The sequence below is a fragment of the Haliotis asinina genome, chromosome 4, assembly GCF_037392515.1.
Source record: "Haliotis asinina isolate JCU_RB_2024 chromosome 4, JCU_Hal_asi_v2, whole genome shotgun sequence".
NCBI classification, from domain to species: Eukaryota; Metazoa; Mollusca; class Gastropoda; order Lepetellida; family Haliotidae; genus Haliotis; species Haliotis asinina.
The window spans coordinates 52,323,548-52,351,032 of NC_090283.1; the positions used below are offsets into that span (position 1 = coordinate 52,323,548).

The 27,485-nt window shown below is 38.3% G+C and overlaps 2 protein-coding genes across 3 annotated transcripts in view; one reads left to right on the forward strand and one right to left on the reverse strand.

The window, feature by feature from the left end:
- Nucleotides 1-1,216: 1,216 nt before the first annotated feature.
- LOC137281663 (F-box/SPRY domain-containing protein 1-like) lies at nucleotides 1,217-16,391 on the reverse strand. Its single transcript, XM_067813050.1, has 3 exons — nucleotides 15,812-16,391; nucleotides 7,554-7,629; nucleotides 1,217-6,230 (listed from the first exon to the last, which is right to left on the reverse strand). The coding sequence occupies exons 1-3, from the start codon at nucleotides 16,382-16,384 to the stop codon at nucleotides 6,121-6,123; spliced, it is 759 nt and encodes a 252-aa protein (XP_067669151.1). The 5' UTR covers nucleotides 16,385-16,391; the 3' UTR covers nucleotides 1,217-6,120.
- A 19-nt stretch (nucleotides 16,392-16,410) lies between these two features.
- Nucleotides 16,411-27,485, forward strand: part of LOC137281662 (mitochondrial intermediate peptidase-like) — a 31,186-nt gene continuing 20,111 nt past the window's right edge. Inside the window, exons 1-6 of one of the 2 annotated variants that reach the window (XM_067813048.1) lie at nucleotides 16,411-16,467; nucleotides 18,725-18,913; nucleotides 20,423-20,596; nucleotides 21,004-21,092; nucleotides 22,161-22,308; nucleotides 26,665-26,783. In XM_067813048.1, coding sequence (XP_067669149.1) covers nucleotides 18,761-18,913; nucleotides 20,423-20,596; nucleotides 21,004-21,092; nucleotides 22,161-22,308; nucleotides 26,665-26,783 — 683 coding nt within the window. In that variant the 5' untranslated portion in view covers nucleotides 16,411-16,467; nucleotides 18,725-18,760. The remainder of the gene's footprint in view (nucleotides 16,468-18,724; nucleotides 18,914-20,422; nucleotides 20,597-21,003; nucleotides 21,093-22,160; nucleotides 22,309-26,664; nucleotides 26,784-27,485) is intronic. The other variant, XM_067813049.1, reaches the window with a different exon arrangement.

Below are 27,485 nucleotides of genomic sequence, written 5' to 3' on the forward strand. Positions count from 1 at the left end.
CTTTACTTAAATCAAGTTGAGTGTTCAGTGTTCTGCACGTACAGTTTTCATTTGTCCAAAAACGGGATCAGTCGCTAGGGACCTACCATAATTGGCTTGCTTTTAATGTCTGTCAAAACTGGCAAGCATACCACGTAATGTAGCTGGTTGACACTCTTCACCAATGATTTTTCTGGCACTCGTGAAAAACTTTGTTAAAATTACGTTGAGCTCAGTGGGAGGAATGTCATGAATTTGTCGGTGTTCATTGTGCATGGAAGACATGTACGAATTCAAGGTAGTAAGGTCATATTTCGTCTTTTTAGCAGTGTTTTCGTTTTCGTTTTCCTTTAAAAAAATCCTGTATTTCAATGTCAGAAACATCCCGAAATCTTTCGACTTTAGGCTCATCAAAGAAATAGTCATTAAGGAGATTATTGAGTACTTGCTTGGGTAGATGCATGTCACAGTTTGCTTCACAATGCGGTGATGTTACAGTGTCGGGTAACTTCCTAATTCTGTATCTTTAACACCATTGGCAGTTTGCACAACGAACACGTTAAAGGAATTCAGGAGCAGTGTAACACTGATAACACAACCCTTTAGCTGGCCATCTATCTGAACGAGACTGTTGACAGGGATGGGAGAAGCCATCTTGTTGTCTGCGATTGTGTTAATTTAGCAAATGTAAAATCATAATGAATGTTTACTCATGAGGTTTGTATTTTTCATGAAATCTAATATCAATAGACACGGTGTGCGAAAATTTGTTTGTTTGTAACGTTTTGTATTTGATAGCATTTCACTGGATTGTTCTCGTAGTAGCGAGACTGAACATTCGTAGTAAATTTGTAGTAAAAAGTTATGAATGAAAAAAGCAGTTCCACATTCCAGTGGGGTCATGATCGGATAACTGACAAATGAAATTCGTTTTCGGGTTTATTACACGTGTGCAACATATGATTTTTAGGTACTCGGTTATGTTTCACTGTATGGATATTAGAACAGGTTATTTGGGTTGCAATACCTATGAAGGGGATCATAAACTGATAGGGATCTAAGTGTTCATATCATGATACCACTGAGGTGTGGAACAGTGAGTGAATTTGTTTAGTTTTACACCACACTCAGCAATAATCCTGCCTACATGACCTCGGTAGGTGTTGAACAGCCTGAAAAAGAGCCATATTTCCTTGCAGTGGATGACTTCCCGTAACAAAAACAACAGACACATTAATTAGCACTTGACTATTTAAGCAGATGTCATTCAGATTGGCATACACAAACACTATGACTTAGAAATATAAAATATACATGGTCGATCAACATGATCAAGCTGACAATATAATACAAACTTCCTGTTCAAGGTCATTCCTGACAAGAAGTCCAGTGAATATGTAAAGGATACATTTACAATAATGAGATGACAGTAAAACAGAGAAGGTGCTCCAGTATCTAGGTTCACGGACACAACTGTCAACACCAGCAAAATGTTTTCTGATTTCAGGGATGTGTGAGAATTTTTCCAACAATAATCTAGGTAGTGTTATTGAAAAACACAACGTGACAATCATTTCGAGTCAAAATCATGAATTTTCTAGACCATTGTCAAGCAAACTGTCAAACACATATTGCTTTCTTCCAATTACTTTGCACATCTGTATTTCAAGATGCCGACAAAATGCATTCATGTTAATTTGGTAATCTATTCTGGAACAGAACCCTTATATATTCCAGAGATGAGAGAACACAGTAACTGGAACACCTCCTCCAAATAAGGAAATCACACAGGAACAGGCCTTTATCACCAGGTCTGCTCAGAACATAGAAACACAGCAGGAAAAACATCATTGTGTGAAAACATCGGTCAGTACTATCTTAACCACCATGAGACAGCAGGCAACTTGAGTCATTTCAGCGAAACTTGCTTGAAAAATTGTCTTTGCGAAGACATTAAATCCATTTTCTGTGGACAGTCTAATCCACCCAAAAGATATCCTTTATTGCTTTTGTGATATTAATTATGTTTCAACTGTAGATTATTCCAGACAGGGTTGAAACTGCAGTCTGATTTTTAAAACCAGGACATGTACACAAAGGGAGACAAGTCTTAAGTGAAAGTTATCTCTCTTTTTGCCTGTTCAATGGTTTATTTCACAAGTATTGATCCTTTCCGTCACAATTTCATACATATGGCATGTAATTTCACTGATGTAAAACAAAATCACAAAATCTTAACAAACGTCCAACAGACTGATAAACTCTTGTGTTTAAAGACACTGGGTACACAATGCTATTCTTTGGTCTATATGTTTTGGTAATGGACTGCTTTGAGTGAGTTTTCGCCACTTTTAGCAATATCATGGCGCAGGACACCAGAAATGGGTTTCACACATTGTACCCATGTGGGGACTTCGGCATGACAAGCAAACGCTTTAACCTCTAGGCTACCCCACTGTCCCTGGTCTTCTTTGAGTGAAAGTGATGTTTTGTGAGCTTTCAACTGTATTTCAGTTATAACTTCACAGTGAAAGATGGAAGTATACAGATTTACTACAAACAAACACCCATGGGTATGTTGCTGACAACCCAAACATCATACCCTGGGGAAATCCTGGATTTGAACTCACAAAAAATTTTTTTTGCTACTACTTAGGAATGCAACTTTGAAATGTATTGCCTGAGATGGCTGGAAATCCAACCTAAGTCTTTACATTGATGACTGTAGATTAGTTGTGTACAGTGTCATTTGATAGATGGATTGAAATAGTTCTCATAAGCTGGTTAATGTTTACTACTCATCACAAGGCGACCATAAACCAGGCTACAGAACAAAGGGAAGCTACTCTGACAGATGCAATAAACAGAAAAGACAGCCAAAGGGTATATTTTTCCACCTATTAACCTCAGGATTCTGCTAATACTTCCTCTCAGTCCTTGTAAACTGAATATTATGCTTCTATAGGTCACTTTTTGAACAGGTCAAACATATTAATCAACATTTTGGAGAGCATGTGAATGAATGTGGTTAGAGCTATCAAGTTTCTTTTAACAATGAAGATCGGGATGCAGTGCCACTGTGCAGGAAATAGCTGGTTTTGCTGAATTCAGGTCAGTGCAGGTTTTGTCCCTGATAATTCAGGTTATCTATTCAAGTGTTGTTCCAGTTTGTTATGATCATCTACACAGGCATTGGTCCAGGTAATTTAAGTCGTTAACTGAGATGTTGTTCCAGTTAATTCAGGAAATCTACTCCGCTGTTGTTCCAGTTCATTTAGGTCTCTTACTCATGCATTGTTCCTACTAATTCAGGTGTCTATTCGGGTGTTGTTCCCTAAAATTCATGTCATCTACTCTGGTGGTGTTCCCTAAAATTCAGGTCACCTACTCTGGTACTGTTCCAACAAATTCAGGTCACCTACTCTGGTACTGTTCCAACAAATTCAGGTTACACTGGTACTGTTCCAACAAATTCAGGTCACCTACTCTGGTACTGTTCCAACAAATTCAGGTCATCTACTCTGGTACTGTTCCAATAAATTCAGGTCACCTACTCTGGTGCTGTTTCAACAAATTCAAGGCACCTACTCAGGTACTGTTCCAACAAATTCGGGGCATCTATTCAATTACTCATCCAACAACCTACTCAGGTACTAATCCAACAAATTCGGGGCATCTATTCAATTACTGTTCCAACAAATTCAGGTCGCCTACTCAGGTACTGTTCCCATTAATTCTGGTCTTTTACTCACATATTGGTTCTATTAAAGTAGATCATCTACTCAGGTCATTGTTCCAAAAATTCAGGTCATCTAGCCCGGTATCGTTCAAAATAATTAAGTCATCTACCACTGTTGTTACAATCAACTGCATCAAAGAATAAATACATATTATGTTCAGTGATCAAGCTCAACATCAAAAACATCTGTGGGACAAAATGAGTCAGTTCATTTTGTTATAATGCCATATTGAATAGTGAGATATGTATCAAATCGCAATATCCACAGTCTACAAAATTACCTGAATACCCACCCCCTGACCCTTCAATAAATCAAGCATATCTCCATTCTCTCATGGACCCGTCTGCAGTTTCAGAAAGCAAATCTCCATCTTCAGCTTTGATGTCATGGAGATCAGGGTCAAACATTACTTCCAATTGGTTGTTAGGTTTGCTGTAACCAACACAGCATTATTACAGCTATAATCAACTGAATCTAGACCAAGCAATCCAATGATCAACATACTCTCACCCTAATCTTCAAAGGTTTGCTTACAAGGTCACTTATATCACAATGTGCATACATGTCCGTGCCCCTCTGCTTCCTTGTCATTCTGGCTGATGACATTTCTGAAATAGTAGTCTTATGCAAAAAATAAATACCAGGGGCCCGTTTCACGAAACTCTCGTAAGCCTAAGATCTCGTAACTTTTCTCGTAGCATCCATAGCTCCTGTGTTACAGTATAGGAGGTACAATGGCTATGAGAAAACTTACGAGATCTTAGGCTACGAGCGTTTTGTGAAACGGCCCCTGACTCAGATACAGTTCTCAGACTTCGATCTTGCCAGCAAATGTTTTAATCACTAAATGATGACAGTTACGAAATACCTACTTTTTACATCATTGGGTACAAGATTGCCAAGGATTGAACTACAGCCTTGTAACTCCACGCAGAAGCTTTACCAACTCAACCATATTCAGGGGGTTAAAAAATCCCATTGCCTGATGCCCGGGACAAGTCAGTTTTCATTTTGGGCAATCAAATAATGGTATCTTACTTGTCCGTGGACTACTAGATAATTTCCTCTTATGGTTTCAAACTGCAAATAAACTTGGATTTCATTTCATATCTGCTCATAATGTAGTTACATTTCGCAATGATAGTAATTTATTTAGAGCTATCGTTTTTTTAAAATTTGTCTCTCTTTGATAAAATTAGTCAGGATAAGTTACTTTCTTGAAGTCACTTGCCATGTGGCAAATCGCTTTTAAAAAGCATTTTGAACCCCTGACATTCCAAGTACTTTATGTGTAATATCATTAAGCTAAGGAATGTCTCTTTCACATGAATTTACAATGACTTTATTGCTATTTTGAGCTAATCTTATTTGGATAGTAGAAGCTATGGATAAGAATTAGGTAGGATCGATGACTGTGAATGCTGGATCCAATACTCATTGACTTTATTTTGATAAAAACAAATGCTGAAAAATGGTTCATAAATGACATTTAAGAGAAGATTTGGGATATCATCTTACAACAATTTTGCAGAACATGTTGATTTATAATGAGTTTGGAAACATATTTTGAACCAAAGTATTACTTCACACAACTAGTGACTATTTTGAAATAACTTATTGGCCATTGGTATATGGAGACACAAAATCTAGAGATGACAGGACATTGTCCATGCGTTTCCAATGCAGAATTATGGACCTTGAACTACTATGAAAACACTGAGTGAATGAGTATTGTTTTCCATCGCTTTCAACATTATTCCTGCAATATCACTGTGGGGGACATGGTACACATGTGAGGAACGCCTGAAATGGGCATCACACATTTTTGTCATATGGGAATCGAACCCCGGTCTTCAGCATGACGAGCGATTGCTTTAACCACTAGGCTACCCCACCACCCCTCAAAAGCATGATTAACCTAGAGATAGATGAGAACACATTTCCCACAATGAATTGATGGAATCAGTTGCCATGACAACACCTCTAAGACAATACTCAAGACATAATGACACATCTGGAATATATGAGCTTGTCACACATGGCATGACGATCGGTACTGACAGTGTTGCTGCCCTGTTGGCAGGTGTCCTCTGATGTTACTATGGAATAGGTTTGGTCATGTGAGAATGAGATGTGAAATTTTCACCCTGATCCCTTGGTGATGTCAACATTCACTGCTCTGGGATGAAAAACAATTTGTCACTGGTCACATGAATAGAATGGTTTTTGGGACCCAAGGCCTTGTTGACATAATAGCATTCTCTTCTGCTTCTTGACAAGCACTCTGTCACCCACTGACAATCAGTTGATAATAATGGAATTTAAGGGCATGTGGAGCCCAGTTTATAATAGTCACTATCTGCAGAGTCTGTAGGGCTCCCCTGGGAGCACCAGCACATCGTCAGCCATCCAGAGGAGGACCAAGATAAACCATTGAGACTTCCGTGTTGCCATACACAGCTGATACAGATGGGTAAAGATGTGTGTCTGGTAAACCACGAAAAGCTACTCCTGAAACGAAGACACAATCATCAGTTGGTGGGTAAACATTATTATTACTCTTTAGATGAATCTGAAGATTTTGACACATCAATGGCCAATGCTTATGAGGCTGTATATTGAAGTGAGTGAGTGAGCATAGTTTTACGCAGCAATATTCCAGCCACATATTGGCATTTTGTAAATAATGAAGTCTGGACCAGACAATCCTGTGATCAACATCATGAGAATCCATCTGTGTGTTTGGGATGCAATGACATGTGTTAACCAATGAGTGAATCTGACCAACCGATCCTGGTAGTCCCTCTGATGACAAGCATGGGTCACAGAAGATCAATTCTCATCCAGACCTTCATGGTTTGTACAGAAAACTTTCACAACACATATGTATCCATTTTATCATGTTACGATGGGTTGTAAGGACGATCTTGACATTTCAGGGCCTTTGACATTGAAATCCAACGTACATGGTGAATTCAGTTATCAAAATCATGACAAATTTTAATGATACAAATTACGAAAAAGTGAAAATATATCAGATTTAAAAGATATATGCAAAACACCACCTCAGTTAAGAAATACGTTAAAACACAGTTTTTGAACTAGAAGAGTTATGTCCCTTCATATATCAAACGATGTTTGTCGGAATCAAGAATCATGGCAAAAAGACTTGCTTCGCATACTGTGAAAAACAGCGAGAAATGGATGAAAATGGATTTGGACAATTTGGCACTGATATTTGCCAGGTAGTATTGATTCGGGAAACATGTATCCAAACAGGCAGGAAGTGGCAATAAATCACTATGAGTGAGTGAGTGAGTGAGTGAGTGAGTGAGTGAGTGAGTGAGTGAGTGAGTGAGTGAGTGAGTGAGTGAGTGAGTGAGTGAGTGAGTGAGTGAGTGAGTGAGTGAGTGAGTGAGTGAGTGAGTGAGTGAGTGAGTGCATGGCTGGATGGTTGGGCGAGTGAATATACTGTTTCAACTTCAACAGACTTCTGATTTTCACCTGTTTGTTGATTAATGCCAATCTCTGCAACATTTTTGGAGTAAGCGAGTGTTAATTTTAAAGAGTGACTGTTTGTTTTAGTGAGTGAGAGTGCAACCAAGTGAGGATTAATGTCATCACTCTTTATGAACAGCGTTCCAGTGTTGCCATGGCACATCTGCTTGTTCTTGCTTGAAATCAACAAGCAAGGACAAAAAAAAATTCTTGAGATCAACATACTAGCACATAATAACTTAGAAACACGATCCTTGCAAACAGTGATTTGAATTCACAGAGATGGGCATCTGGAGCTCAAATTAGAGACGTGTTAACAAGACATAGAGGACTCACCTAAAAATTCATAATTTTTTTCAAAAGCTAACGTATTGTCTTCACAGTCTAAAATCACTCGTATCCTCTCGCCAACCTGAAACATACAATGAGGATTTTTTAACTTATTCAAGATTTGAAGAGTAAATGACTGTGATCAGCACTGAAAACAACATTTCATTAAAAGTCTATCGGCTTCCAGTAATGCTATTCTGTTTGACTGACTATTCACATTGCTGGGATTGGGTAAGAGAAAACTTTGACAATGTGCCATTTTTGGATGACTGGCCATTTTCTGAATTCACATTGGGCCACCGCCCTTATATCAATAGTAATCTTCAAAATTTTAATGGGCCATTTTTTTGTTCTAATGTGCAAAATGGCTCATGACCCCTGCCTTTCCCAATCCCTAATACTGATCAAAAACATCAATCGTCATGAGCTAAATATCAATTATCAATACATATTGGAGACGTAACTTGAGTAAAACTGAAAAAGAGACAACTGTCCAAAGGGATTTACCATGAGTCCTGGATTTGAGGGTGCCTTGGATTTTTATAATTTTTAGGGGTCCTGTACAACAAAATGAGGGCTCCACACACTTAAATATTATCATCTCTTCTGTTGTTGTATTGTGCATCATGATCAATGCATTAAAATTCTTATTACAGTAATGAAATTGCAAGAGATACTACAACCCACCTAGTAGGAAAACAAAAGCATTTCGAATTTTTCTGCATCCCTGTGGATGTGCAAAAAATTTTTGTTGTGTCAGTTGTCAATTTTTATGCGTATAGGACGCAGGAATTCGTGTCCTGTAAATTCCTGAATCCAAAAGAAATATACATGTCAACTTCACTTTCAAGTTTGCTTGATCATTTTGTGTTGTTTCAGTAACAAACTAACATCATCAAGTTCATTATTCTGATTTTTTACGGAAACTGTGAAAAATGCTCATTGTGCTCATCTGTGACACTGACATGATTCAACAGAGATTATCCCATAAATTTGTTATCCAAAATAAAATTTCCCGTGATGCACACTTTTTGCACCAGAGAGCAGTGTAACATCATTTGCTGGCTTGCTTCCTTTTGTTGGGATGCAAATCATATCTCCTGTTCTATTTATTAATACCAGTTACAAATATGAGTGAACGTATCATTTTTTTATGTAAGGCCAGAACAATTAATACTTCTTGTTTTACGGTTTTGCCTGTCGAAGAAAAAAAATTAATTATACACTCAAAAATAACATCTTAATCTCTTTACCAGCCAAAAATGTAAGCTTACAAGAATTTTTTTTTTTTTTTGGCCCCATATACACTTCATACATCATGTAAAAGTAACATTACCCTGAAATTCTTCAAAGGCATTTAGAAGTTGGTGAGGTAATACAAGACTCTACTATGGATGACAACTTCTTTAATTCTTTTTAAAAAAAAAAAAAAAAAATTAGACCTGAAATCGGCCCTCTCTGAACACATCATCAACTATCCAAACCACTCCATCAACTGGAAAAACACTGAGATCCTGGCTTCCAACATCAGTGATTGGCGGAGAAGAAAGCTTTGGGAAGCAATCAACATCAGAAGATTAGAACCTCAGATCAACAGAGATCAAGGCATGTACCTACCCTCTGCCTGGTGTGTCAACAAGGACTCACAGACTCTCAATCTATCAGCTGTGTAAACAACCATGTACTGTTAAAACATTCCCCCCCCTTTCATCTCCCCTCTGTGACTGTACATACCTAATTACATTTATGTGATTGTATATACATCTTACCTCTCTGGCTTCATGTATACCTATATATATTCTGCAATGTTACCTATGCTCATTATCCACCTGACAAAGGGGCAAGAATTAGCATTGCAACGTTGTGCTAAAAGAATTAAAGAAGTTGTCATCCATAATAGTGTCTTGTATTAATAAATTTACCCTGACTGGTGATTTCATAATATTTCCCCCCCCCCCCCATGCCTTTAGGTTTTCTGAGAACAAAAATCTGTAAAACAAGAGACAAAACAGGTCTGGGCTTAAGAATGTTTCTGATAGATCACTGACAGACTTAATCGTACATGTCCGTAGATTCATATAGAATAGAAGACATAAAGGATCCTTAATTTTGAACAATGTCTGCACAAGTCATCTTCAGAAGAAAACACTTTTGAACCCAAGCCCTTCAAGGCCAGGCCACAACCACTGATGACAGGGCTGCTTCATAAACCTCCCCGAAAGAATGGGATATCTGTAATCCAGCTACTGGACAGATGCAGGAGTATTCTCCTACATGCGTACCTCCCTTCAGAACAGTTTTCTCTATGGAAATACACTTACTGATCTCTTGACAGGCTCATTCTCACCAGTCTTTCAGACACCCAGCTATGATTGGGCAAGAAATATATAACTTTTTCATTTCTTGTTTTTACAATTCCAGGGTCTAAGGTGGGCCAACCATGTCTAAGTTGATAGTTCCTGAAGAGCAGTCAGGAATATATTTAATATACAAATTTACAGATAAATTGTTTTTGTTACTCAGCATTTAGTGACCTGGGGCCCAATCCATAATATGTTCACATAATATGTTCATTTGTAAGACTATGATATAGTATAGAGTTATGACAGGTTGCAAAGTTACAAACATTTGTGGATCAGAATCCGCAGTCATTGTTTTCACTCATTAACATTCAATTGTTTGATGCAGTTTTATTAAGACAGGCTTATATGAAACCTGAAATTAATGTTTAACTCACTTCATCAATAGATATTTTTATTCCTTACTTTGATTGATTTTTCATTATTTTCGATTTTCAGAACACCACTATTCAACAGCTAACAGCACATGACTCTGTGACCTGTGCTGATAAGAATGCAATGAAAAATTGAAATAAACCATGTCTGCATGAATCCATCAGGTACGTGATGTGAGCATCAGGTGGCTGAAGTTGTCATGACGATGAACCAGTTCAGTCTGGTTAACAGAACCTGTACTAATCTGTGCCCAGATTTTCGAAGTTCTATTAGCACTAAGATAGTCGCAAGTGCCATTCATTCACATTAACTTACGACTATCTTAGCGCTAAGAGAGCTTCGAAAATCTAGGCCCAGAACCTAGCATCAAGGATTTAAAGGATGCACCAACTTGCGTCCAGTATGCATAAATTAGTAAATCGACGCAGAAACCAAAAATACTTCGCCTGTAGAAACTTAAAAAAAACCACAAAGCATACTACTACTTATTTTATTACTACAAAGTAGTTTATAACTACTACAGTAGTTATTTGTAGTGTTAACAAATAGTTTCTGACCCTCTGACAAGTCCAGGAGATTTGCCAATGGTCCCATAGAAGTGAACTTTGACTGTAGTTGTTAAGTGTGACATCACAATGGCTTGTTGTTTATAAATCTTATGTTTATTAATGATTTCAATGCCAATCATAAGAAATATTAAATCTGAAATGTGTGTTAAATGTTATTCTGTGGATCCTTTGAAATTTTAGTTGGTCAGACAGACATCTGAAATGTACAGGACCCTATGTCCTGTTACTTTGAAACACTGATTCATGAACACTGTACCTGTGTCTATTACTTCACTAATCAGTCATGACCACCGACTCATTCATTCTTCAGAAATTATCTGAACTTGCGCTACACTATCAATTTAAATACTTTCAGGACCCTCATATTACCAACAAGAACTCAAAAAATTTATAAATCGGCCCCTGGAGATCAACTTTTGTAAATCAAGGGCAAAACCTTAATCTTAATATCATTATCATTATCATCATTTACTCATGGGGCGGAATTTACGCTGGTTTTGTGGTTCCTGACTAGTGAAAATTCATCAGGACAACTAAATGATAAATTTGCAGTGGTCTTGGTGACCAGTGAATTTTTTCGGTAAATCTACAAATGTTATTTTGGACCAGTAAAGTACAGACTGGACCACTAATTATTGTCCACTCACTGGTCCTGAGGTCTAGTGGTAAATTTTCCAAGATTTCTTTTAGAAATAAATGACTGCCCCGAATAACGCTTACAGCTACATCTAGAGCTAATTCGCTTACCTAAATTTTATTATGAAACAGGTGGACTTTCTTAAAATTCCAAGTTTTGTTGTTAAAAATTTGAATTCTCTTTTTTCCCATGTACACAGAAGCAAACCTATTTTATTAAAATGCATAACCACACTTATATTATTATATTCACTTGGATGATTTGCTGCAAAGTGCAAATAGACAAACATAACACTAGGAAGTTTCATTTATATACTGAGGTCACACATTTGCGATGTGAGAGCATTGTGTAAAAATATTTATTATGCTGTCACATCATATATGCTTGTTTATAAATCTGAAAGTCAAAAGATAAATATGCTACAGTCTCCTCCACAAAAGAAATCACTTAACTGCTTATCGTGGTGTTCATTAATGAAAAAATTACAATTGCTCAAATGATGCTTGTTTTCGAGTCCAGTGACTAGACGAGTCATTGCCAGCAGGGCCTGTGAAACTGTGATAGCGACGGTTAAGAGGAACACACTCATATCTAAAGGCAATCTTTGATTATGTAACACAAGGCCCTATAAGTTATATAGAAGTTATAGTTTTGTTGCGCTCTTGGAGAATGAATATAGAATGTATGTTGGGGTTTTTATTTTGGTCCTGTGAATTTACATAATAGACAAAATTCATGCCAATGGACACCTTCCCAATGTCAAAGGATTGGGAAGCATCATAATTGTCATTTGATCAGAATCTGTTTAACAATAGGTGCAAGGATAAACCTGGGATGGGTTTCTGTGGCATTTCCTCATCAAAATATGAATTGCCATGTATGTAATGCAATAAATATCATAATCGTTCACCGCAATCATGCAAATAAACTATTACAAGAACCAGTTTCAAGCCACATGTAATAATATCCCTGATTGATTGTCGTAATAAGTTCAGCTAATTAAAGTGTTTTTAAACATTTTTCATTTGGTAACTTTCAGTTTTGGTTGTCATTCATGATAGTGAATGATCACATCTCAGAATATTTTTTTCTTAAACAGTTTAATAACAAACAAATGAAGAAAATATATTTCCCTGAAACCTGCAAACCCTCAAATCTAAAAGTTCCAACCTAAGTTTAACCTGGTGTGGCACTTGGACCCTCCTGTCAAGTATTGGGCCTATCCAAATTTAACCAGGTGGGGTATTGAGACACCCGCCAAATTTCTGAGGTTTATCCCTGTAGGTGGTTAAGTATGACCTGCCGGAATCGTCACCACGTCATTGGAAAAACATATGAGTGAAATCGGTTTACTGTCAGTGGGGCTGTGTATTGCAAATAAACTGTATTGCAATGTCCTGTGATTCTGGTATCAGTATTCAAATACGTAGAGTGATATACAGGGAACTTTAAGTTCAATACTTGACAGTGAGTGACAATGATGTACATGCAGACCTTATTTTCTACACATATAATTATAAGTGAGCAAGTTTGGCTTTAAGCTGCTTTCAGCAATATTCAAGCAATATCAAAATGGAGGACACCAGAAATGGGCTTCACACACTGATGTGTAGAATCGAACCTGGGTCCTTGGCGTGACAAGTGAACGCTTTAACCACAGGGCTACCCCCTCTGACCTACATACTTAAGCCATAATATAGCATGGTTATGATAACAGAAATCTTGAATATAGATTTGATTTTGAGGGATTGTATTTTCTTTTCCATGAATTTTATATCATAGTATGATGCTTTGTCAATTAATTAAAGAAAAAAAATTTAAATGTTCTCAGGTACATTCAAAAGTAATGAGGGCGGTAGGACTTTTAAAACATTTTTGACAGAAAAAAGCGATCACATTTTAATTTTTTTCTCACAGAAATACAGCTTGGGAAGTTTAGCATATTATAATGAGTAGTAGATTCACTCACACTCGTTCCTACAGACAATCATTTTTATAGTGGACAAATGGATGACAGGGACGTGGCCAAGTCAAAACTATTTTTTAAAATGGCAATAAAAAATTATTACAAGCATAAATAAAAGTGATGCACCGATGCCCCCAAACATTTCACTTTCTTTATTTAGCCTCACAGTTTTTTCAGTGCAAATTAATTTAACTTAAACCATAGAGGATAATCACAAAACATAATATATTTTCATTACTTGATAGGTAGCAATGCATATCCTGTAAATAATCAAGCCTAGATCAAGGGTTGGAAACCATGATCAAAAGTTTCTGGTGATGACAACAGATACTCAACACAAACTACTATAAGACCTTAGACATGTTAAATGACTGGGCCACCTGTGCCCACTTTGGTGGGTGGATGAGTGACTGAGTGATGTTCTACATCACACTCAGCAATATTCCATCTATATGGCAGCAGTCTGAGTCTGGACCAGACAATCCAATGATCAACAGCATGAGCATCGATCTGCGCATCATATCAACGAAGTCAGCAACCTTGATCACTTGATCCTGTAAGTTGTCTCTTATGATAAGCAAAGTCTGCTTTTGTGGCAAGCATGGGTTGTTGAATACATACTCTAGTCTGGTTCCTTACTGGTCACTTGGGTCCCTGAGCATGATGAGGTTTTCTCTAGTAATACTTGAATCTAAGAACTCCACAGTGGCTGACACTAGCGTTATGAATTGTGCGTGCATGTGCATGTGTGGGCGTGTGAGCACATGCATGCTCTTGTATAAAATGTCATTCACGTAGTATGCAAAGTGGGTCTTGGGAAAAAGCTGAATAAGAATGACTAAGCACTTTCAAAGATGTTACTTTTTTGTTAGAGCTTCCAGGGTCAATAAGCCTTGAATCAATAAATACTTGAGTCTGAGTTTGTTCTTGTCTAATGGTCCACTCAGCAATATTCCAGCTACAAGTTGGTGGGCAGTAAATAATCAACCAGGGATCAACAGCATAAGCATCAATCTGCACACAGTCAGCATATGACAGCATGCGTAAACCACATCAGTGTCAGATTTTGCCTTTTGTTCATAAGTAAGGTACATGGTAACCATGGTAACATTAGCATCAGTAGTTACAAGGGCTGCAAGGAATACACTACGTAGTGAATATGATATGTATCACAAATACTGGGTAAAATACGAATTATTGTTCATGAATACAATATTGCAGTTAAGTGTTTGATGCACAATATTCCATTCTTGTATATCTCACTTTGGAAAAGGACATAGGGGCTCAAGTAAAACATGCTCCATTAAAAAAATGCAAATATTCATTCACACTTGGTTCTTGTGACAATCAATAACAAATTGAATTCATGAAGGGCTATGGTTCGATTCACCAAACATGCGAGTGTATTGTAACCATTACCAACCATGGAACTGCCAAAACATCATGTTCACCTTCAACGGTTCAAGTACTTCTCTTTGAAAACACATATGACACTGCTTAAATCTTATTCAGTTCAGCATTGAGTGATTGTAAAAACTTAACTACATTGGTTTATAAACTGACATGTTTAAGATGTGAACAATTCTTCAAATTCATTTTTGGGCATTATAAAGTGAATCCAGTAATATAGTAACATTTTATAAAACTGAAGTGAGATATATTGTCCTACTGGTATGCCTAATCTATTTACACATTTGAATCACCAAAACATTTCTAAGATATCATTTCAGTTCATGCTGGAAATTATCTTTTAACTTAAGCATGTTAAGTGGCCTACATTCTTTGCATGTGACATGTACACATTATAGTACAAAGCAAAATATATGTTATGAATGAGTGAGTGAATAAGTTTAGTTTCACGCCGCACTCAGCAATATTCCAGCTATGTGGCGGCGGTCTGGAAATTATTGAGTCTGGGCCAGACAATCTAGTGATCAACAATATAAGCATCGATCTGTGCAACTGGGAACCAATGACATGTCTGTCCATCTGATCCCGTTGGTTGCCTCTTAGTCTTACTACAAGCATAGTCGCCTTTTATGGCAAGTATGGGTTGCTGAAGGCCTATTCTACCTCGGACCTTCACTGGTCTGTTATGAATGAAATTCTCCTTGCCCAGACATTACTGTACTCCTTCAAGGATTCAGCTAGTCCAGGAAGTGTTGAATGGGGTCAATAACACAGTAGTACAATCCTTATCTCTACCAAACACAAGCACACGACTAACCAATATTGGCCTCTCCCAATATATCTGTGCAAGATCAATGCTGCAATAGATATATAAAGTAACAGAAACATTGGTAAATACTAAATATTGGTCATTTATGAATGAAACTTGAAATACGTCTAACCCATACCTGATATTTCGGTGCATTGTTCAATAGAGGATAATTGCCTTGGCTGTCTCCATTATGAATTAAATGATTATCTACAAGATTCCACCCCCAACTTTGATCATCATTTCCTACTAGAGACACATATCCTTGAACCTGCATTGAAGAGTTTTTGGTGGCAAGACCGATCACCGCTACTGTTCCGAGCGGGCCTTCCCACCAAACCTCCCAACAGTGTCGACCTGTCCTGAAGCCGATCTTGCCCCTTGCGGCATCTGTACTTTGTGCAACTGGGTTGCGATGAATTGTAAATCCATTTGGCTTCACATATATGTTTCTTGAGCAGTCGTTTGGATTCCAGGAGTGGTAAAACGCACGTAATTTGGCTTTGTAAGTCGGAACATTACTCAACAAATCCGATTTCAAGGCCTCTTCAGCTAATTTTCTCACACAGTGTAACCTCCATACATCGTTATTTTCGTCGTTTAAAAATTTATACCAGTTTTTACATACAAGAGAGCAATTTCTAAGATCGGATATGTCCAAATAAGAAAACAACGTCTCTAAAACATGCGGAGGCAACCTAGCAGCCGCCATGACACTTGCTTATGACGAGAATCGACGTTATATTTGGAGACTTTACGAGAGGACGGTCTGGACGCATGACTTCCGTTTTTTCTGTAGGTTTGTTTACAAAATTGATGAATATCAAAATAGTCACTTAATGTCACCAGCCAAAAGAAGGCTTATACAGACCCACTTTCAATGTCACACGGAAACATACGCAAGTCAGTAATTTCTAGCCATACTTCTATGTCTTGACAACGAGCTGCAAATTTTCATTTTCATACTAATCATAGGTCTAATCCAGATACGTATACATACAAATATTAACAATAGCCGTATGAACTCCTCACAATGTTTATGAAGCTAAGTTGTGCCTCTATGTGACAGGTTTTCAGTTTCAGCAGTTGTAGAATGGATACCCTGAAGGACCAAGTCTTTGTAGGAACAAAGTTACAAAACATTAAATTACCAGCAGTAGTTGAGTTTTCCAAACACTAATAACCTAAAAATATCGCAGTAAGGTCTGATAATGTGACCACCTCAAAATTTCTTTTTTTGCTTCAAATCCTTGCAAAATTAAAATTCTGCTTAACAATCATTAACTCACACACACTTTGTGCATTAACACCTGTAAAGGTCTGGACCCTGGATTAAAATTACTCATCAGCAAACCATGTTTGTTGTAAGGACCAACTTACGGGATTGATTGGTCAGGATCACTGATTTGGCTGACACATGCCATTTTATCCCAACTGCCTGAATCTGTGCTCATAATGTGGGTCACTAGATTGTCTGATCCAAACTCGAATGCTTACACCTCACTACTGGAACATTGTTGGGTGTGGCATCTTCATTGTTGTGTAGTCAGTTTTGTATGCTGTTATTTTTGTGAATGAGAGTCATAAGTTTTTTGTTTCTGTTTGTGCTGGTGATATTTCACCCCATATAAAAACTTTAAAAGTGTGTATATTTCTATGTCTATGTACAACCAACCATTGAAATAGTAGAAAGTTATCAAATTTGTCCTAGAAGTTAAATAAATGGACTGTTAGATAAATAGGTCAGTATTCAGGAGTATTTGGTTATGAAAAGGAGCACAGCATATTTGTGACTGGTTGCAGTCAGCTTTAGTTGTGCAATCACCAACATTGTTCAAAAGTAATTGTACATTGGGCTTCGATAATTTCTATATGCTTTAAGAAAACTTGAACCTCTTCCCCAGCCAATGTGCAAATGTTTCTTCTAGACGGAACTCAGTTATCTAATAGTGACTCAATGGCGCTTCCAGCGGACAAAGGACAAGCTAGCACCTTTGATTATTCACCAAAGCATTTTATATGCTTTCTACTACTTTTCTTATTACAACATTTATAAATGTAATCTGACTTGAAGGACAGATGGATGGAAGCAGGGATTTCAAAGGTGAACAAAGATAATGAAATGTTCCTGCATAGTTGGAGAGTGTCTGGTCTGACTGATATACCTGAGTGACTTTAAGCAATGACCAGTGATTGTTATTAGTGATAATTACAGGTGAGTGAGTGACTTTAGTTTTACGCCACACTCGGCAATATTCCAGCTGTATGGCCATGGTCTATATATATCGAGTCTGGACCAGACAATCCAGTGATCAACAACATGAGCATCGATCTGCGCAATTGGGAACCGATGACATGTGTCAACCAAGTCACGAAGGCTGACCACCCGATCCCTTTAGTTGCCTCTTACGACAAGCATAGTCACCTTTTATGGCAAGCATGGGCTGCTGAAAACCTATTCTACCCCAGACCTTCATGGGTTGATAATTACAGGTGACTTGAGTTACCTGTAATGAGGAGGTGACCTGTATTGGTGGAATGTGTAGTGTCAAAACGTCCGCTATTGTTACATAATATGTTGATGAATAAGTTCAATGGATGTCAGTTAGTGTCACTGAAATTAGTGCTCAAAAGTAGACATGGTCAGACTAAAATAATTGAAGAAGAGTACAGAAGCATTATTTACTATATTAAAATGCTCGCATTAATTTCATGATTTATAGTAACCGTTGTAACATTGTAATGGAATTGTGATTCCGCAGCAGTCTTCATGTGATCAATGGTAGACCCATGAAGATCTGGAGTAGAGTAGATCTTAAAAAACCATGCTTCCCACAAAAGGCGACTATTCTTGTTGTAAGAGGTGACTAATGGGATCGGGTGGTCAGGCTCGCTGACTTGGTTGACACGTGTCATCTTCTTTGACTAGAAGTTAGACAAAGTTATGAACATGAAAAAACAAGGTTTCTTTCCAGTAAATGTTAACTGGGTGAGCACCTATGTTCGAGTCAGCCATATCTTTTTGTTCATTAGCATCTCTTTGCTTTTCCAGAACTATCAGCATCATCCCTAAGATGCAGGAAATGAAATGGCTTTAGCAACAAGACCCCTGTACACCAGACTGGGTCACCTGACCCAGGGGTTGGGACGGAGGTGGGTGTCCAAATGGTCTCCCTTGGCGTCAGCGTTTAATGCTAAACCTACCAAAGCTCTCAACCTCAGCCTCACAAAAGGAAATGCAGTAAGTGGTATTGGTATTCACAGAATATTAAAAATTACCTGAATATTACAGAATATGAGAGTGAATTGTGACAGCTGTGTTAAACAGTGAAACCTGTGAAGGTCCATGTTAGAACTGACCTTCAGCAACACATGCTTGTCTTAAGAGACAACTAACAATATCGGGTGGTCAGACTCGCTGACTTAGTTGAGACACATCATTGGTTCCCAGTTGGTATATCGGTGCTCATGCTGTTGATCACTGGATTGTCAGGTCCACATTCAATTATTTACAGACTACCGTCATAAAGCTGGAATATTGCTGAGTGCAATGCAAACTAACTCAAATAAATTATTCAACAAAAAAATGTTCATGTCTTTACATGTTGTTAACTGATTGAAAATCAAAGTTACACCATATGTGAACCTATAAGTTACACCATACTTACATAACCTACAAAATAATTTTAATGGCACTGTTTAAACAATATATCCTCATTTAACATGTTTTAATCATTATTTGACTAAAGAAACCCTTATTTGTTTTCATTTACTGCCTTTTTTTGAAAGGACACATTTTGAGCAATTGTGACCTGAAATTTGTCACTGACAATGTGGCTGCCCTCTCTCAAAACATAACGGACAACTTAATAGTTCAGGGACAGAGTTCACTGCTGGGACCTTTTGTGCATGCTGCATCTGAGTGATGCACTATTATTAGTGCTGAAATGATATACCATTTTAATAGATATCTGAATTGGTCAATGACAGAATGGCTGCCCTCTGTCAGAGCATAACATGCAGCAGGTTACACAACACCAAATATTTTCCCATAGACTTCTATAGTAATGTCATATTGTCTTAAACACATAGCCAGATCTTTAAAGCCGTAAAATGTGTATACATACCTCAATAACACAGCTAGGTTAACCAATTTCTTCTCTGAAAATAGGCAGTTAAACAAACCAATTGCAATACAGGACAAATTTTATGGATAGCAACTTCTTGAGTTTATTTTCACAACGCTTTGGGGCTGATTGTGAGGTCATGGGCAGAGTTAACAGTTAAGCCTTACTGTTCAGTTTAGCTCAACCTGATGAGGGGGCTAGGATAAGCCCCAAAATGTCATGAAAATAAACTCAAGAAGCTGCTATACATAAAATTTGTCCTGTATTACTACGCCTTCTTCTAAATGCCTTTGAAGAATCAAACCAATTGCAGTTCTGCACCAACTGGTACCTACTTGAAAATATCGCTGCACACATTCGGCATAAGTCATGGTGTGAAAAATGTCAGTAAATATTGAAAAATATTGTCAGTTTTAATTACAGGATGGCTGTACATTTAAAAAAGACAAAAATCTCAGACAATGTCATCCAATCACAGTTGTCAGATGATTCAGACTGCACGAATGGCTTCTTAAACTTCAGAATCTGATTTGGTGTAGTATGGGTTCTGTTATGTGATATGTAAATAAGTCAGTGATGGTTATTGTTACAAATGATTCTCTGTCATTCATTTTATGTTACAGGGCCTGTTTTGTATCCCAGAACTGACAGACTACCGAGGGTTTTATCTTCTCCAGCAGCGAGCCTGTGATGATGTGGAGAAACTGGTGGAAGAAGCAACTAGTCCTAACAGGACACGCAAGATGGTGGAGGTGTTTGATGAACTGTCTGACACACTCTGTCGAGTCGCAGACATGGTAGGTGCTTGGATTGGAGTCAGTTGGATAGGAATGAGTAGAGTGCTTGGATGGGAATGAATTGGTTGGTTGCTTGGATCGGAAGGAGTTGGATGAGTGCTTGGATGGGAATGGTTGGTTGGTTGCTTGGATCGGAAGGAGTTGGATGAGTGCATGGATGGGAATAAGCTGGATGTGTACCTGGTTGTGAATGAATTGGATGGAAATGAGTTTGGTGAGTGTTGGATAGGAATAAGTTGGATGGGTACTTGGATGGAAAGAGTTGGATGGGAATCAGTTGGATGGAATGAGTTATATGGGTGCTTAAATGAGCATTTGGGTGCAGGGATGGGCGTTTGGATGGGAATATTACTAAAAGCGGCAAAAAAAGAATAAACTCACATATTTTCCTTATTCCTTATTGCCAGGCGGACTTTGTGCGAGTGTCTCACCCGGATCAGGACTACTCCATGGCTGCAGAGGAGGCCTGTGTTGGACTGTCAGGACTTGTTGAAAAGTAAGACCAGTTGGAAATAAAGTAACCATAGTGACTTGCCAGGTAAGAGGGAACCTGACAGCAAGGTACAACCACGCTCTGTGCAGTGTTGCTTCCCTTGGACATACCAGAATCCTATCTTCTTTGAAAGGCATTTAGAAGTTGTTTAGACGAAGGAAACGTTGCACCCATTGCAGTAAAGAAGCTGACTATCCATAGAACTTGATTTTCCCAGAATCCTGTCCTTGAGTTTGAAACATGTTCCTGTTTGTCAGTTTGTTGGCACCATAGCACCATCTGAGACATGTATCACTTTGGGATCTTCTCCCAAAGTCAGTTAGTGAGTTAATTTTATGCTGCACTCGGCAATGTTCCAGCTACATGACAGCGGTCTGTAAATTATTGAGTTAACTTAGAATTGGTCTTCAGCAACCCTTGGATGGACCCGTGAAGGTCCCGGGGTAGAATAGGCCTTCAGCAACCCATGCTTGCCATAAAAGGTGACTGTGCTTGTCGTAAGAGGCGACTAACGGGATCGGGTGGTCAGACTTGCTGACTTGGTTGCCATATGTCATCAGTTCCCAATTGCGCAGATCGATGCTCATGTTGTTGATCACTGGATTGTCTGGTTCAGACTCGATTATTTACAGACCGCCGCCATATAGCTGAAATATTGCTGAGTGCGGCGTAAAACTAAACTCACTCACTCACACTCAACCCTTGGATGTTGTAAGAGATGACTAAGGCTCACTGACTTGTTTGACACATGTTACTGTATCCTAATTTTTTAGACTGGTGGTCATGCTTCAAATGACCCATGAAGGTCTCGGGGTAGAATAGGCCTACAGCAACCTGTGCTTGCCATAAAAGGCGACTCTGCTTTTTGTAAGAGGTAACTAACAGGATCGGGTTGTCAGACTCACTGACTTGGTTGACCCGTCATCAGTTCCCAACTGCGCAAATTGATGCTCATGTTGTTGATCCCTGGATTGTCTGGTCCAGACTCGATATTTACAGACAGCTGCCATACAGCTGGAATATTGTTGAGTGCGGTGTTAAACTTAACTTACTCACTCACTCATGTTGCAGACTCAACACTGATACTAGCCTCCATCAAGCCCTGAAGTCTGTGATAGACAATGGAGACTCCGTCCCCACTGATGACGTGGACAACAGGGTGGCCCAGCTCTTCATGTTTGACTTTGAGCAAAGCGGGATCCACTTGCCAGCGGACAAGGTAGAGTCTTGTTGCTTTGTCTCCTTGGCCAGTTCATTAATAGGCTAAAGAGGAAAGACTTTGACCAGCTGTCTGTATTGTGCTGCACAGATGAAGTTAAGTCTGTAGGTGTGTAATATACTTAGTTAACCAGTTGTGAGTAGCATGATATTTGAGTGAGTGAGTGAATTTGGTTTTACACCGCTTTTAGCAAAATTCCAGTGATATCAAGGCGGGGGACACCAGAAAATGGGCCTAACACATTGTACCCATGTGGGGAATCGAACCCGGGTCTTCGGCGTGACGAGCGAACGCTTTAACCACTAGGCTACCCCACTGCCCCCATGATATTTGACAATGTGATTGAAGATACACTGTACTTGTGTACTACCAAGGTACCTGTACTGTGCTGCACAAATGAGGTATAGTTTCCAAACATGTAGCACTGCATATACGTCATTAGTTGACCATTTTTGTATACTTGTGAACAGATTGATATGTGATAGTGTGATGAAAGAAACACTGTACTTGCGTACTTCAAAGTTACTTATGCTGAACTGTACTATTGAGGTAAATGTCTGTAACCATGTAACACTCCATAAATATGTTTAGTTTGATCATTTAGCATGCTTTGGAACAGCATGATATCGACAAAGTGACTAAAGAAACACTGTACTTGTGTATTACTGTACTAATATACACGCTTAGTTTGTCCCATTTTATATACTGATGAACAGTGTGATACTTAACTATGTGATTAGGATACACTGTACTTGTATTTATTACCCACGTGGTACTTCGTAAAGGTGTTTCATAACAAAGTGTCATGACACATATGTGTCATAACACCTTCGAGTGATTTGATTGGCTAATACGTGAACTTTGACATTACTGGCACTACTTTCATCACTCATTCTATTCATGATTTTCATTCAAAAGTTTTCACACCTGAGAGCATGTAAAACGAAAACAATTATATGGAATTAGATAAAATATATTTCATTTAGAGTGGTTATTAGCATTATTTTCAATTCCATAATAACTCAAATTTCTGAAATAAAAACGAAAATAAAACAACCTATAAAAATAAGTAAACAAATGCGTCTCTCGTGAGTGTAAACAAACATGGCGTCGCCCGTAAAAGTTATTGATTTCATCAAAATTGACGGACAATTGGTTGGAAGAGTTGTGAATATAATCATGAGATTGAATACCTTCTGCGTGTAGTTGTCAGGATTGCACAGTAACACACAACATCAAAAGACAAGCGGCGCTCTTGTATCTCAATCACTGACGTTGTCAGCCGCATCCATTTGTGTCCTCCCGCACAAACATATTGTCACTGCCATGCCTCCGTGGTGTCTTATGTAGGTGTCAAAAGCACTTCCCAGAATCTGAACACAATAGGCTTGAAATCGTCTTCGTTCGAGGTTGTAGGCTGTTTTCAGACCTATTTTTCGGTGGAGTCTTCAACATAAACATCGAATCTTGACAAGTCGGAATTCCAAGATGAGAAGGTGTCACTGGCATCCTGCGCAAAGCGTCGCCGAATTATTTACAGTAACTCGTCTTCCGATGGAGAACGTTAAGCTCAACTATTTGAGACATGCAGTTCACTATTATTCACGTTCATCTTTGCTGTTGAGTTTGCCGCTCCTAATTAAATGCTCCCTATATTCTTCTTCTTTGTGAACACTTCTCAACATTACGACTAGCCCGACAGTGATGGCCGACTGACGTTCAGGCAAGATTTAGGTCTTAGATTTAAATTTTGATTACGACTTGATTCTGTCTTAATTTGTTTATTTTCTTGTGATTAGTCGCTGTATAGGAAATACATTGCCTCTGCACAGCGTATGTTTTCCTGGAGTGAAGCGGTTGACATTCCAATCACCCATATGATGTATTAATCCGCGTTACATGGTTCTATATAGGAAAGCAAAATACTGCTTTATTATAACGATATTTTCACTTTTTAGGACGCGGGTAATAAATAGGATACAAGACTTGTTCCCCTTTCATATCAAGTTTATGTCAAAATTAACAAAACAAAATTATTTCACTCAGGACATGATTTATATGTGTTGTAGGATACACTGTACTTGTGTATTATGAAGCTACCTGTAGTGACTGTACTAGTGAGATAAAATCTGTAAACATAATTCTGGGAATAAAAACCTGAAAAAAAAAAGGACTTTGACCAATGCAGGATTAACTTGCCGGCTGACAAGGTAGAGTCTTGTTGCTGGTCTCCATGGCCAATTTGTTAATAGGTTAAAGAGGAAAGACTTTAAGCAAAGCAGGAGTCACTTATCAGCTGACAAGGTAGAGTCATGTTGTTTGTCTCCATGGCCAGTTTGTTAATAGTTTATAAAATAAGCTTAAACACCAGGCAGACATCAGGGCTGATAACTTCAAAATTTTACCAGCCCCAAGTGGGGTTTGAACATTGCCTGATGTTTTTCACAGACTATCAGGTAGTCTAGCCGTAAGTTTAGACCATCTGTCAGAAATCCTCATGTAGCTTGTTGGCAGTCATGAAAAATTAAAGTCAAGCTATTTCAACTTCACTTGCCTATCATATACCATTATTTTATGTTAGTTTTCATTTTTATGGTGTGGGCTTCGTTTCTGGAGTAGAGCTCAAAAAACGTTCAATATTTTTCTACAAAACTTGGTAGATATGTCCGGCAGACCCCAGAGTGGTGCCTTTTGCTATTTACAGGTTTTTGTGATTTATCATTTTCTTAGTTTCCATGGAAACTGGAGGTTTGGGCTTCGTTTCCGGAGCAGAACTCAAAAACCATTCAATATTTTTCAGCAAAACATGGTAGATATATCAATCAGAACCTAAAGTGGTGCCTTTTGCTATTTCCAGGTTTTAATGATTTATCATTTTCTCAGTTTCCATGGAAACGTTTTTGACTTACTCTCAAAAGTGAGAGGTGTGTTTCGTTTCCGGAGCAGAACTCAAAAACTGTGTGGCAGAACCCAAAGTGGTGCCTTTTGCTATTTACAGGTTTTAATGATGTGTTATTTTCTTGGTTCCATGAACACGTTGTTGACTTCATTTCCGGAGCACTGCTTGAAAACCTTTTCATATCTTTCAAAAGATCTTGGCAGATATATGAGACAAGATCTTGAAATGGTGACTTTTTCTGATTACAGATATATGGCATTTATATTTTTATCATGAATTCCATGGAAACTATTCAGACTTGGTCTAAAAACACAATAAGTAACTGTCGGATGATTTGTCCTTTCAAATATGTGTTGGCCGGGCTGATATGTCATCTTTTGATGACTCTTGTTATCATATGCAAACTAAATTTGCTTTCATCTGATTTGTTGAACTGTTACTTGTATGTCTTGACACAGTGTTATGTTAACCTCATGTTAGGTTGATACAACAAACCTCAGATTAAAAATACTACACCTGTAATGTAACATCCCATGCGTCTGATGCAACTACACAAGATAGGCATCGTTACGCTCCTGTAACATTATGTGTACAGAGTTGCTCCCCTTTTCAAACAATGGCAGAGCAGAAGGTTGATAGACGTAATCTTCTATCAGTGTTAACATCACTGTTTTGTTTCAGATAATATAACAACTTCAGTTTCAGTTTGGCAAACATTATCTTCCAAAGTCAATAAATCATTGGATCATCTGAAAATTAAGGACAGTAGGGGTACTCTAGTGGTTAACGTGTTCGCTTTTCACGCCAATGACCGGGTTCAATTTCTCACTTGTGTACAATATGTGGAGCCCATTTCTGGTGTCCCTTGCCGTGATATTGCTTGGATATTGCTTAACGCGGCATAATACTAAAATTCACACACACACTCTGAAAATACAGTTAAGAATTGTATAACATCAGTTGTTAACTATTGCCCTGTTTACAAAGAGACAATGTTTTAGTTCACACAAGCAAGTAACTACTATGACTGGACACTCTCACCAGATCACTCTCACAAGCTCTCATGCTGTCAGGAGGCGGTTAGGTAGCCCAGTGGTTAAAACGTTCTCTTCTCATGGTAAAGACCTGGGTTCATTTCCTCAAACTCGGGTTCGATTCCCTACATGGGTACATTGTGTAAAGCCCATTTCTGGTATCTTCTGTGGTGATATTGCTGGAATATTGCTAAAAGAGGTGTAAAGCCATACACATTCATGCTATCAATCACTGGTTTGTTTAACCAATTACTTGTGTAGCGCTTGAGATATTGCCTGAATATTACTGACTGTGCTCAGCTGTCAGTTCATGCTATCAACCACTGGTTTGTTTAACCAATGGCTTATGTAGCACTTGAGATATGGCCTGAATTTTGCTGACAGTAGACTCAGCATCACTGACTCACCGTGTGACTATTTCAGAGGGAGCAGTTTGTGAAGCTCAATGAAAACATCCTGATGCTTGGGAGCTACTTTGTTCAGCGGACACATCGTCCAACCACCATACCCAAAGATAAACTGCCACAGAATCTTAGATATTGGTGAGTAATACAGCTGGCATCTTATATCCTTGTAGTTGATAGAAACCTGTGCCCTCGGGTTCCAATCCTTGGTTTACCCTTTGTCCTAGGTTAGTCTTTCTTTCTTTGTTGTTTTCGCTGCACTCAGCATTATTTGACCTATATGGGGCCCATCTGTAAATAATTGAGTCTGGGCAAGACAAATCCAGTTATCACCAGCATAAATATTGATCTGCATAACTGGGATATGACGACATGTGTCAACCGAGTCTGTGAGCCTGACCACATGATCCTGTTAGTGGTATCTTTTGACAAGCATGGGTTACTGAAGATCAGTTCTAACTCAGACCTCCACTGGGTGCTTCTGAATGTTGGATGTCACCATGTAATTCTGTTTATTACTCACCAACATAAATTGGCAGAAACTGCAGTGAAATTGCCTACAGTGTGAGGACTTTCAGCTTTCTGCAAGTCAGGCAAGGTCTAGTAAAACTGTGACAGTGACACAAGCATTGTAACTTAGAACTATTTTGATGTCATACGTCAAGCGGTATTGCACTAGTCTAATATTGCCATAAAAATATTACACTGCAGAATCTCCACAGGCAAGTAGTAATCTCTGTCAAACCCCGTGTGTCATTTATGGACATCTTCGTATTACGATATCAGTTTGTCAGTCTGTTTTATTACAGATACTGTTCACAGGCAGTGTTATAACCACTT

Excerpts from the sequence above, each read along its gene's own strand:
- LOC137281663 (XM_067813050.1), bottom strand. The coding sequence starts at position 16,384 with ATGGCGGCTGCTAGGTTGCCTCCGCATGTTTTAGAGACGTTGTTTTCT. Across the intron at positions 7,630-15,811 it reads ACAATGCACCGAAATATCAG|GTTGGCGAGAGGATACGAGT; the intron begins GTATGGGTTAGA and ends TGTATGTTTCAG. Across the intron at positions 6,231-7,553 it reads AAAAAATTATGAATTTTTAG|GAGTAGCTTTTCGTGGTTTA; the intron begins GTGAGTCCTCTA and ends TCTTCGTTTCAG.